This window comes from Tachypleus tridentatus, chromosome 3 (assembly GCF_004210375.1).
Source record: "Tachypleus tridentatus isolate NWPU-2018 chromosome 3, ASM421037v1, whole genome shotgun sequence".
Taxonomy (NCBI): domain Eukaryota; kingdom Metazoa; phylum Arthropoda; class Merostomata; order Xiphosura; family Limulidae; genus Tachypleus; species Tachypleus tridentatus.
Window position 1 is genome coordinate 94,903,004 of NC_134827.1, and position 14,554 is coordinate 94,917,557.

The 14,554-nt window shown below is 30.0% G+C and overlaps 1 protein-coding gene across 5 annotated transcripts in view; it reads right to left on the bottom strand.

Annotated features, from left to right (window-relative positions):
• Window positions 1-347: 347 nt before the first annotated feature.
• The window catches only part of LOC143247506 (uncharacterized), a 28,424-nt gene continuing 14,217 nt past the window's right edge, over window positions 348-14,554 (bottom strand). For 4 of the 5 annotated variants that reach the window (XM_076495745.1, XM_076495746.1, XM_076495747.1 and 1 more), the window contains 5 exons: window positions 12,451-12,564; window positions 11,034-11,147; window positions 9,285-9,398; window positions 7,274-7,387; window positions 348-988 (listed from right to left, as the gene is read on the bottom strand). In XM_076495745.1, the coding sequence (XP_076351860.1) occupies window positions 957-988; window positions 7,274-7,387; window positions 9,285-9,398; window positions 11,034-11,147; window positions 12,451-12,564 (488 nt within the window). In that variant the 3' untranslated portion in view covers window positions 348-956. The remainder of the gene's footprint in view (window positions 989-7,273; window positions 7,388-9,284; window positions 9,399-11,033; window positions 11,148-12,450; window positions 12,565-14,554) is intronic. The other variant, XM_076495748.1, reaches the window with a different exon arrangement.

Here is a 14,554-nt window from a genome sequence, read left to right on the forward strand (position 1 = left end):
GTCTTCCAGTTTCTTTATTAATATCTAACAATGATGCAAACACGAGTGTAGAGGAATTCATTGATAAAAAGGCAATGTTGTTGTGATTAAAAATTTGGACTGGGTATTATTGGTAAAAAAGATAAAACTACACTGGATACAAATAATAGCAGCAGTTAATGACCCAGTAGTTTGAAAGTATTCTTTCCCTTACGATAAATAAGTTGGGTATATAATAAGTTTACCCAAGTTAAACAAGAACACACAAATGCATTCGCTTTATTCAAGAAAAATTAAGTAACAAATATTGATATAAGTTGTGTACAGTTGTTTTAAATGCAATAAAAAAATACTTGTTCCCAAAAAAACAAGTTATTTCAAAGACTTTATTGCAAAAAGGAATGTTTCTACTGCCTATTTCTGCTTTCTATTTTTATATAAGTGTGGAAACTTCATTTTTTATTAATGAAAACTTACAAGAAAATTTGCAACTAATTTTTGACTAGTTTCTTTAACTACAAAAATATTATGCAATTATACTACAAAATGGACTGTCTTAATTTGAATACTAGGAAGAAAATTCCAGCTGTAAATTATATCTGTTCAATACAGTGAGGAACACCACAGAGAGAAGCAAGTGTTTACAAGTATATATCCAGTTTCTACAAGTCAATTTGTTAGTGTTAACACATGTAATTACACAATACTAGTTAACCATCACATTTAAACATTCCTTATGAAAAGTTAGATTTATAAACATTAGTAAGGGTTAGTTTTTTTTGTGTGTGTGTTTTCTGGTAGTTTATTGTTTGGTTAAATTTCGTTAAATAAAATTGTTTATTCTCTTCACAAATTGATAGTTCTTTGAAAAGCTTTCTATCCCAATTTTTTTTTGCTAAATCAATTAAAGTACTTCAGTTTCCCTGGTGGTAGGTATTCTATTTCAGTTCCTGAATACATAGGAATCAGGCCAGTCTCTATTTGCTGGATTTTCTCTCTTGTTCAATCTCTACCAAAAGAACACAAGAGGTAATTAAACTTTAGAATCATGTAAGAAAATAAAATTTTGTACAATATAAAAACATGGAACACTTTCTTTAAATTTAAGTACTGACAAATTAAGTAATAAAAGAATTTTTTTTTTGTAAAATAAAATATCATGTAGGGTGCAGCACTGTATGTTGGAATGGATCACTGTTTATCCACATGGTACTTCAATTATTTCCTCAACAGGTCATCAGAACTTTACTAAATAGTATTCCCTTTAACAATATAATGTTAAAAGTTTTGGAAACTTCTGCAGGCATCACAGAAAGTTTAGATCTCGTTTCTTTACTAGATGTTAACTCTAAATCCAAAACACAGTGGTGTCAACCAATTTCACTGGAGTGGCAGTTTCAAGAAGAGGAGCTGCTTTTATACATTATAAACAACTGGTAGTGGTTAAAAAACAATAGCCATTATTCAACTGTAAGTGATATTATTCCATGAAGTTAACTTTCTTACAGAATTTCTCACTCCTTTAAACTTTCTGCAATAGGCTTGGTATAACATGCACAAGTTCATCTACATATTTGCACACATTAAGTATTTGCACTACAATTTAATACAGCATGTGAATCTTCACAAAATTTGGTAATATTTTAGTAAATATTGTGTATTTTGTGTACCAAAAATCACACTTAAAATATTTTACTAAAGACCTGTTTGTCAAAAGTGTTTCATTACTAGTCTAAGTGGAAAGTAGTCTTATATTATGATTAAAAAAACTATTTTGTCCCAAAAATCTCAAAAAATTCCTTGCACAATCTCTAAAACCTAAATACATTTCAAATGTTTGTTTGCAGTAAACTTATGCTATTTTCTACACTTGTGTGTCACTTGACAAACCTCAAACATAAAATTAGGAAAAATATAAATTATGGTTTTATGCTATAATGACTACATAACAAAAATGTTTATTTTAAGTAGCTTGCACTTTATAACACTATATTTACACATGTATTTATTATTATAATAATACCAGTAATATTATTGACCTTGCAGTGATACGTAGCTAACATTACCTAACTTGTATGTGGTGCACATGCACTCAGGTCACATATCCAGTAATATAAAACTGACCTTTATCTTCTGTCTTTGCTGTGTTTTAGTGGATTTGTAGTTTTGTACAAATTAGGAACTCAAATTACTAATGTTAAAGCTAGGATATAAAATCACAACCTATCTTTATTTTGCCAAGATATGGCTTGTGTACTGAATCAAACAGTGGCCCCATTCAACTTTCTCCATTTTGTAAACAGTCCCATGTATACACTACTTGCTACAGTATACGACATGTTAATAACTAATCAGTAGCTTACAATGTCCCCACCATTTTAATCTTTAAAAATGCTGCAGCATTCTTTTGATCCAAGATTTCAATGAGGTAAGTGTGGTCTTTTAGTCTGCTTGAAGTTTCATATTTTTTTTGTAAATTTAAATACATTAATCACTTAAGGTTAATAAATTAGTGGAATTCTATCAGTGTAGTTAAAGATGTTTTGGTTTTTCAACTGTACATATATGTAAAACCTAAAAATATGTTGATATTGTGTTAATATGCAAAAATTACATGTAAAAAATTGAATGGGGCCCCACTGCCTTTGATTCAGTACACAAGCCATATCTCAGCAAAATAAACAGATAGGTTACGATTTTATATTCTAGCTTGTTAGTATTGGTAATTTGAGTTCCTAATTTGCACAAAACTACAGACTTAGTATTGTAACATCACAAACATCTCTTTGAACAGCACTGCATTCAACATACACACAACTCATTAAAATTATATTTGGAAACATTCTTTTAACACTTTTCAATATTATATACAAATTAATTTCTTAATTTAAGTTTAAATTATACAATTTGATTCCAAACTCATTGACAAATTTTCATTACATAGCTCAATAAAACTGAATACAAGTCAGTAAACATGATGACATGGCCTTTCACCTGTGACCCATTGTGAATGGGTTAAAAAGCTTAAGAAATTATCAACTAACAATAAACATTACAGTTGGAACCTCAACATATTTAGAACTTGGTTGTTAATAAAACTTTCCTATCTATTGAAACATTAGATTAAAAGTAAAGGTGTGGGTGACTAACATTAATACTTCAAAAACAAGCAAGATAGTAGGTATGGTATTTGCCTCATCCCTACATAATAGCAAAAGCAAATATTAACATTTAACTATTGAATCACAACCAAGTTCAACTTTCCTTTTTTTGCCTGTGTTATTATAAAGATATGATGCAAATGCCATCCCTACCATCTTATCTGTAATATTTTTCAAAGACCAATATTGACCATCCCTACTTCTTTAAACAATTTTCTTTGCTAACAACAAATAGAAATAACTTGCTTTAAACTGTTTTGGACTTGAGTCCAAAATCGTTTAGAACTACTTAAGGATACCCTATATCAAATATCAGGTTAGTTTGGAATCACATGTTGATAAAAGGAAAGAAAAAGGTAATTGTTTTAAAATTTAACTTTCAACAAAAGTTCTAACTTTACTTTTGGTTTTTGCATAGCATTACTTCTTTGGGAAAATATTACAATAAAAGAGGAACAAGGCCACATTATTCACCAAACTACAAGTTAAATTAGCATTTTCATTTACAAATACTAATGCCTTACATTATTTAATGTAATTATTGAATTACTGAATTATTGAAATTACTGTCCTTATATTGAGAGTACAGTAGGTTTTGTACCTAATATTATTCAAGGGGCCATTACAGGAGTTACAATTTTATATCATCTGCCAGAAGTGACATTTCAAGAACCATCCCTACACTTTCGGATTAGTTTTTCAGCTCGAGAGAGGCTGTCCTATCAACTAATTAGATAGGAAGGGGGAGAAAAAAAACATCTCAGTACAGCATAAGCAAGTACTTAAGTAAACCTTCTAGAAAAAAAATGAAGCTATGGGCAAGGACAGAAAAGATTTTATGATGGCAAAGCTTAGAGAAATGAAAAGATGGAAATAAACAATAATAAATTCAATTGAGTGAGATCTTGTAAACATGTTTAATCTATACCAGTACCATCCTGAAAATGTTTATAATTCTGATAGTCAAGATGAAAAATATACTGTTCCAGAATGAAGTGGGATTTAGTTACCCCATATTAATGGAAGTATGTTTCACCTAATAAAATATTTGAATCTAACTGAATTGTTAATAAGTAGTACAAAGGAATACTGGATTCTCTAAGGTTTAAATATTTTAGAAACAAATTTAGTTACAGATGGAAAGTTTGTTTTTCTTCCCCCAACTTGCATGTATAAGGCAATCAAGGAAATGATATAAACCATGCTGATCACTTTCTTTTAAAGTATTGGTTAAAGAATGTATTTTAGAATTTAAATATAAATTCAAGTTCATGGGTAAATTATGTACATACTGAAAGCACAAGACAGCCAATTATAATGCATGGTAGTTAGAGCTAATGAAAGATTTAGAAAGGGCCTTCAAAGCACTTTGCAAGAAAGTTATATGGAATTAACTTATTTATTGATGGACCAGGAATTGGTAAATAAGTCAATGATGGCACATTAAGTGACATTACTTCCTCAGACCAAAGTCTGCAGTAAAATTTGAGGGATGTAAATTTGTGGGTTAAAGAAATTATTTTCCATGGCTATAAAAATATTCCATTGACACCTAAAATACCAAAGTTTCAATCTGATTGTAAAAACGTTTTTCCATGTAATTAAAATTTGTCAAAACTAGACACTAACAAAGCACAGATGTAAAGCAGCATTTGGTTTATGAATTTTATTATGAAGCAGCCAGTTATGTTATTGTATTGTTATCAAACACTCTGAATCAGTTATTAAAAGGTATCACGACACTGGTTAGAGAAACAGGTAACTGGGAAAGATGGAAAATGATGAAATATGCAGGTCTCAGAACATAATGCATTTCAGGTGCTTAAACATGCTTGAAATTTGTCTCAGCAAATTTCAAAGGATTCTATTCAAAAGATTGATGTGAACTTTAGATACTCTAACAGATAAAATTTAAAAGTGAAATAAAGTGCAGGTGATGACAATTTTAACAGTAGATATCACAATATTTCAGTTTCAAAATTTGTGTTGCTTTCCAGATGTAAATACTTTCTTCAGTAGAAACTTTAAAAGCATTACTCAATTGTTATACATATTTGTAGGTTTTTTTCTCTCTCTTCCTCCCAGGGGTGGATACAGGATTTTTTGGTGGTGGTGGGGGTATGATCGATTAAGTAACAGTGACTTAAACCCGATAACAAGTAAACTTTTCCTTGTTACTGCAATGTAAATTTTATGGAATTAATTTAGAAACAAAGAAAAGAAACATTATTATGAACTCATTCATTTATTGATTTTATTCTAAAATAAAAGTTACAAGTAATTGTACACAATTTTGGTATGGCCAGTGAGGGGATGCATCCCCCATCCATATCCATCCCTGCTTCCTCGTTGGTTTTAATTTAATAGAACAAATTCAGCAACCCATTGAAGTTAATGCAGAAACAAGCTAGTTTAAATCAGGAAGGTTATAATAACTACTTATGTTTGAAAGTACCCTACATTTATATATCTATTATGTAAAAAAAAAAAAAAAAGGAGAGAGAAACCATCATACTTTGGTATTAAGTAAAAATATTAACATTAGAGATTAGGAGTTGGGCAATTAACCTCATTATAATTAAGGTCAATAAATTTCTTACAGGGATCGATTAGTCTCACATTAAACAAGTTAATCTAATTTAATATTAAAGTAAATGAAGGGTTGCCATTATTTAGTTAATTGAAGTGTGTAGCTCAGAGTCACAACTCACAGAAGTTAACTGAACTATTGCTGTTGCATTTGTTGATAAACAAACCTACACAATGGGATACATGTGTTCTGACCACTACAGGTACCAAAACCTGCTTCATATTACAAGTTTGTTGTTTTTACACTTGTGAGACTAAGTTAGCTGAATGTAGCTAATTAGTAAAGCTATATGATTAATCAAATAGTAATTTCCACTAATTACACAGCTCTACAGAACATATACCAGCCTATTTTTGTGTATTAAAACATTTGTATAAACTGTCAGGTTTTGGAACAACTATTACTAAAGTCAAATCAACTTTCCTGTAAATTTACACAATCACAAACAATACTACTCTATATTAAAACTTATAAAAATAAACAAACTTACAATACACAAATAAAAACACAGATTAACATGTACAATCTACTGGAAATAGGAAGATATTTAAAAAGATAGAAAAATGTTTAAACCTATCTATGCAAAAATATAACACACTCAGCAATTAAAGGCATGTTTTCCTTTTACACCAGAAATCTATTGTACCTAGAGCCAACAAAGTATTGAAAACAAGAAGTAGTTTAAAAATGTCATGAAAGAGCGTAAAATAGGAATTAGTCATGTGAGAATCATTTAACGACTCCTACAATTAGACTGGTAGCAATTTTCACTGATCCACTTCCAGCAGACTCATTTTGTACAATCTCACATACATTATGGTGGAAATAAAGTATTTTGGGTTGACAACATCAACCGTTCCATACACTCAGGATGTTAATCATCCTGCTAGGCTTAACACCTTCAAGGAGAGTAGTTTCCACATTATTACACCACATTAACTAGACAGAAGCACCTTGCACAGGTTTCTCACTTTTACTCACTTTAAAATGGGACTTAGATGCAACTTATCAAATGATATTAAATGCTCAAATGTTTGTAGTTTGTACTTTAAGCACCAGTGAAGCCACACCTTCTTGATTAAGCAGTGATTTCCCAGATGTAGTATCAGTTGTCATATGACAGTTTTTGTAATGTTCTCCAGCAATAATCTTTCCAAACGAACAAGACAATTAGGACAATTTACAAACCTTTTGGCTTTTTAATCAAATCACTCATCTTGGGCATCCACACTTTAACTTATAACAAATGTATTCCTTCTAATGTCCACTCTTAGTGATTATAAATGTATGAGCAACCAGTAAAAGACAGTCTAATAACTGTTTTTGCCAGATGGAAACCATCTCTTATACCAAAATATCCAAGACTTGTATAATCTGCAAGTTAAGTAAAAACCCGTTAACTATTTATGCATTAGTAGAGTTCAAGCAATCTCATGATTAATATTTTCCATATTCAAATAGTGTTTTACTATCGCGTGTGTTTTGATGCTAGTAAAATAGCCAGTTAGTGTGGTTATTATAAGAATTCTAAAAGTAGTCTTACCATCCTTTGTTGGCAAAGGATTTTTGAAGTTAGTTGTTGTGTTTTTCAGTTGTGATGTGTCATAGCTTTTGATGCCTTCTAGTAACTGCTGTTGGCCTTTTTCCTTTTCAATTTCTGTAAAGCAAGGAAATTGTTAAAAATTTAGGAGGTTTATACCTTATGATAACAGTTCTTTAAAATTACCTATAATACATGTTTCTCACATTACAGGTGTGTGTGTGCGATCCGTTTTTACTTACAAGAAAAAAATGTTTCCAATAAGAGTAATTTGGAGTAAGAGTGGCAGAAAAACAAACAAGCAAACTATAAAACAATCAAATTATTAATTCAATCAATATACAAGTTTCTCTACATGGTTTTTTAAGGCCTTAATAACTTGTATTATGCAAGAATTTAACTTGTTTCTTTCCTTATTTTTCACAATGTGCTTAGTTTTATCAGTATTGATTCATAAATATCTAAAAACACTAGATTTGTATGGTGTCTCCTACATTGTTTTTCAATTATAAAATTCTACAATTATTCGATAATTACAGATTAATTACTTGCAGCTTGCAGTTGTAAATCAAATTGCAACACAGTTTATTAATGTTCCACAAGACAAGTTTGTTTTGCACATTCCTCTCCTTCAGTGGATGAATAGATAAATTAAAAAGACTGCAGTTTTAATCATAAACCTTAAATCTACTGAATTTTAGTCTTACCTTCTGACATTCAAAACAATAACTATACCAACAAGTCACTAAAGTAATTATTTTGTTTTTAAATCAAAACTAAACATTTTAAATGTTGGATTTTAGACAAGAAAGTAAATGTAGTATTAATTATAACTTATCTAACCATCATGTCTTCTACTTATGTGCTGTAAACAAACAAAACACATTTTGATTTGCAAAAAAACAAATTTACCAAATTGTTCAAAGGGTCAGAATATTAACTGGTATAAATTAGAGATTCATTAATTAATGTTTATAAATAATATTTATTCTTCTGTCAATGAGATGCAGAGGGTGTCGAGTATATTAAAACAATTTTGAATATACAAATAAGTAATCGCTGACAACCACAGCCAATACAAGTCCTCAGGGAAGTGGCACATACCAGAACTACATGTTTACATTGTATGCTACTCGGTAGATAATTTAATACCATATAAAACTGATTGCTTATAAGAACAGTATTCAAAAGACTTTTCCAATCCAAAATTGATACTTAGAGCAAATGCATTCAGATTTTAAGTAGAATTTCCAAGTTGGGAATAGCCACTGAATTGTCACCTAAAACATCTAGAAACTGAAAAGAGTAATTGCACTATTTCATAAATACAGTCTGAATTTAGATGGTTTAAGTTAGTAGTAGCAAACAGACTCATGGAAAGCATACAGTGGAGTGCTTTTTACATGACAGCTGCATCACAAACTGTTGTGAGGTTACTGTCAATATGCATAACTGTCAGAGCATAACCTAACAGGCTACAACAATGCAATAAAGCTTCAAAATCATTTTAATAACAATCTGTGTACACATAAGAAACTTACCAATATGAAATAATGCAATATAAATTTGTGGTAAATTAAGATCAGATTAACAAAAGATTATAAAGGACAATAGTAAAAATGACCATTTGAATTTAATACTATAATAAAATGTACAAGTTTTATATATCATAATTCACAATGTCACAAAAACATCACAAAAAGTAATTTTAAGCTAAGGGCAAAAGAAATAAAAATCTTTTAGGGTTAAGGTTATTTTAATGAATGTGTTTCTTTAGGATTAAAGAAATCTAGTGGAAAAAAGCATACACAAAACCAAAGTAGCCAAACTGTTGTAATTAGCTAAAACCAGTATGAATGTGTTTTACTCTGCATCTTAAACCACCAATGACCAATAGAGGAATTTATCAGTTTTATAGATAGATATTTTTAAAAACCAAATGCACCATTTCTTGCACAACAATGTAAGTAGGACCAGACAAGAAGTGACTAATAATCATGGTGTTATACACTACCTTGAGAGTTTGGTAAAACTGATTTCTCTGTTGTCTTAGCATGATGAAGGGAAGTTTTATCAAACTGCTCCACACCAGTCACCAAACTCTGATGTATTTTTTCTTGTTTTACATCTGGGTTGGCAGAATGAAAATTATTATAGTGACATATCAAATCTTTCTGATAAGATAAAACAAATCAGGAACGTAGATCTATCAGGTTTACCAAACATCAAATTTTAAATAATAAAACAATCAATTTAAGGTTGTTCTTACACACACACACACACTCTGGATAATATCACCAAAATTTCCAATATTTTGGCAGGGCAGGAGTCACCAACTAAAACAATTGACACTTTTACAGACTTTTGGAATGGGATGCCTTCAGATGTGTTCGATTCAGTGAATGTAAGGGTACTTAAAGCTTGATAAATGTTTGAAGTTTAAAGCTGGATTTAAATTTTGTTTTTAAGAGGATAAGGGCAGCCTCCACGTACAAAGCCCTTGCCACCTTTAAATGCTTGTTAGGAAGTATTCTTCAGCATTATTACAACATTTATAAAGCAGAAACAGAGTAAGATGTTAAGCTGAAACTTGATAAATTAAGTGAGACTAAATTTCATATTTAAGGTTAAACTATCCCAATATACATTTATTTTTTAAATGCATTAATAGGAATAATTTAAATTGTACAAGCAAACGTTTGTTGAAGAAACAATATCATTCATATGAAAACTTAGAAAAAGGATGAAATATCAAACTTACCATCTGACAAACACACAACCTGTTTTAGAAGAATCAACTCATGACCTCTGAAACACCTACCAACAAGTGAAACTGTTTTGATAGGAAGTTATTCTTCTGAAAAGGTTGTGCTTATTTATAGAGCTTCTGCAAACTTCCTAATTATGTAAATGCAAAAAAACCTATTTCCTGTACCACAACTTTTAAAAATGAAAATTTGCAAACATTAAAATGATACACAAAAATTTAATTTTGTAAATTTCACTTGATATGTAAATGTAAAACATTTTGTATACTGAGTGAGAGAGATTTATTAGCCTCAGAATAAACTTTAAATACGAGGAGACAATTGCAGAAAATAGTGAAAGATCTAGATTTACCTTTAATAGTATTGTACTAACATGGAATTTATCAGATTCTTCACTAGTTAGTCACATTTTTAAGAGAATATAGTAATGAAAAGATGCAATTTATTTTATCCACTAATTAACATGGTGACAAGATGTTGCTCTTATCAGTATGCTCGTGCACATGCTAAGTATTATTGTAATAATACCACTTTAACTACCATGGTCTTATAACAGGAGACACAAAAATAAGTAGTTTGGAATTATCTGATAACAACGGCAAACGTTTTAGTCAAACATAAGCCATGTACAAGTTTTCACTTCACTGTTTTATTTCTAGGTTTTCATGATATGTGAAGTTGGTGCCATCAGTAACGAGTCAGCCAATAACTATTTGGCAAAGTATGGCAACATCAGTTGTTTTTAACAATCAAACATTTCTTTTAAAGTACCACAACATGCTATGAACGTTCTTCCTCTCAAGTGCAGTAACAGAATTAAAATTGGCAGAACTTGATTCTATGTACAATAACTTCTAAGTGAGGTTATTCTAAGTCGGTTCGGAATCCAAGTTACATGAGAAATGTATCACTTCTCTAAAGTTCATAGTAGCAAATTACACTGGTAACATTTGTTTTCAATTGTAACACACTTTCTTAAACAAGACTGATTTTACCTTCAGCACTTGGAAGATGCATTTTCTCATGAGGATGTGTTGGGCTAAGCAAAGAACGTTCAAATCCCTCAACATCTTGTAACAGTGAGTTGTGAATTTTCTCCAGTTCTACATCTGTTTACATAGATCACCACAGGAAATAAACAAAGCATGCAAACACTCAATGAACTGATCACAAAATTCCAAGACAAAAACTAAATTTAAAAACAAAACAAAACATTTAATCCAAATCTGAATAACAAAAAAAAAAAATTCCACAAGTTATATTTAATGTATCAAATGTAAAAACACTAAATTTATTCAAAACTATAGAAAATAGAAATTCTAATTTAATTGTTTAAATTAGAAACCTTTTAATTATTTTCCAAGTAATCAAAACTTCTATTATTACTATTTTAATAGTTTATCTCAATGTTTGAATAAAGCTTCAACTAACCTTGAGATATAAAATTAAGTCTTTTGAATTAAAATGTGCAATACCTTATCTCTGGAATCAAAAGACCTTAAGGCATCACCCAGAACAAATTCTTTTCTTACTAAACATTAATTTAACTGTATAAAATGATGGCACAACAGCATATGAACCATATAAAAAGGTACTGAATATTGCAGGAACAAGCAAGTCTTGTAAGGAATTTATTATTATTATACATTTACATACTACTTACATTGTTAAGTCAGTATTGTGAAATTCCCACCTATTCATTAAAGTTCAAGTTTTAAGTATAAGAATCAATAATGGACTATGGGAGTATATGAATACTAGTGATTGCCAATACTGTCACCAGCTAAAATTTCTATAACCTTACCTAATGTTTAAAAAACAAGAGGCATGATATATTATTGGTTTGTCACATTCTGTATACTATAAACCTCAGAAGCTATAAGTGATTAACAGTTGAGGAACTACAGATATTTGACCACAAATGTCTAGATTTCAAACCTTACAGATCATTTAACCTCAGCAGATTACTATCAGATTAATTTTATTAAGAAACTATAAATCAGTGAAGAGCTAGCTGTCTCCATGTCAAGTAAATTGTGCCTTTATAATCTTCAAATTAATTTGTTGTGAAGACAAGATAGAATTGATAGACAACAATTGATAGAAGACTCAATACTGTTTGTATATTTGCAAATCTTGTATATAAATTTTCTAATAACTATTTGGAATAAAACTAAATTGTATTACTGTTTGTATATTAAAATACATTTGTATTAAGAAAGAAACTGTACCAATCTTATTGGCAAATACAAGTTTAGTACATACCTACATTTTAATTAACTTAAATTTAAATTACAATTCAACTCATTTTCAGGCTTATGAATTGATTTCAAAAATCAATCCAAGATACACAATGCATGAAAATCTTTACACAGAGAGAGAAAAAAGAAAATTAAATAAGTGCTATTGTACCTTCAGCACTGGGCAGACGGACTTTCTCCACAGGTTCTGTTGGGTTAAGTTTAGAACGCTGAAATCCTTCAACATTTTGCAACAAAGAGTTGTGAACCTTTTCCTTTTGAACATCTGTATTTCATTACACATCGATCCATGCAGAGAATAAAACATGCTAGTGCTTAATAAACTGAAACATTTTAGATATTAACATTATGAATGCATTATGTTTTCATCCCTATGGTACTTAACCAAGTAACTTTTTTTTTTAAAGTAAAACTGAAGTAAACATTTCTATAATAAAAACAATGAAGTAGGTGAAGGTATTACAAAACAGTGGGTTAATTACAGCAATTTATAGGTAAAATTTATAGTGCTCGTGTTGTAAAGTCAAGAATAACTTGTACTACAACTTGTTTAAAAATATTCAAAATAAAAATAGGCAGACATTTTATAAAAAAACTTTCATTGTATGTTACCTAATGCTTAGTTTAGGTTTATATTTTTGTCTCATCGAATGTGTCTTGTATTCCCAAGTGCTGAAAACTCAGTACACCACACTGACCTAAATATTTTTAATATTTAACTTAAATATCTTAATTTTTAAACACCACTTCATTTGCTTTTACTATATATATTTTTTTTGCTTTTAAAGACAAAGTTAACTAGCAACAATATGGTTAATATAGTATTCACATTACAGTTTTCCAGCCAATATACTAGGATAATTAGATCTACATTACCACTGAAACTAGTTAATTTAATAGTTTATATAGTTTTCACTAACTTACTCCATAGACTGATTGAGATATAAAAACTGAAATATGGTTGCTATTCTCATTTAATATTAAAGTCTAATGCTTTTGAATATTTTACTTTAGACACCAGGTTATCAAATTAACAATATTCCCTTTTATATGACATACATATAGTTTTAATATTCTATAATTTTTTTGTAATCCCTCTCCACAAAAAAAGTTCTAAAAGCTTTAGGAAATACATTATTGTAAACATATTTGTGTTTGGGTGCTTGTTTTGCACAGAAATTCTGGCAAGAAGATAAGGTTTTATTCAAACAAATATTTTACAATTAAGACTCCTACGAAAAGTGGGGCCTAATAGGCCCCAGAGCAACTTGAAAGGTTATTAATATTAGGCTAATAATTTTGTATTTAAATGAAATTGCCATTTAAATCCATTAATGAATGGATTAATGAGATTCCCACTGTCCCTATCTACTATCTAGCGAAACCACAGCCAGGGGAACGGGCTTGGAGAAATCAGGACTAGAAACATCTTTTCGTAGGAGTGTTAAAAGCGAGGTAAAAAAAAATAAATTCATTAGAAGTTCTACTTGGAAGAAGGTTACGCTGCTTATTAACAGACAAATGCAAGATTTAGTAAACACTAAAAATAATTGCCTGAAAGGTAAAACAATTAGTTTCTTCCTCTAATCAATAATCCACACATTTTGGTAACTTTATTTAAAAGCTATCATTTCTACAATGAATGTAACAAAGAAATAATATAAAACTAAGATACATAAACAGGTAATGAAAAACAAAAGGCCTACTTATTCGGCATCCAAGAGAACTATATAAAGTTCACAAATACAGCTAAATTTAGGAAAACCAACAGGAAAGTTGGTAAAAGATGCCAGTCACAAGTCACAAAATCCAGTAATCTAATGTTGTACTAGGCAAAACTTTTCATTGTTGTAGGTGAAAAAAAGCAGTTCTATAAACCTATAGAACTGCTTTTATGTCAGCATCAACCTTAAAAATCTGAAGTTGTTGCATCTTGAATCTCACAGCTAGAAACTAACATTTTCCTGAACTCAAAATGCATTTCTGATAGATACCTTCTTTCACAAAGTAGCTTTCCCTATTAGTGCTGCCCTCTATATGTGCATATTTATTACCCTCCATTTGTCTTCCACCTCCTGCTTCTGCACATCCAAAAACATATGCACCAATTAAATGTGTAAATTGTATGCAGGAGCTCTCCACCAATAGAAGCACAACAACCCATATCATAACCAGCCCTCTGCACATTTGCACTCAATTACTTTAAGATTGGTCAGAAAACCTACATTAAATACTGCTGGAATTGGGGAAGCTAA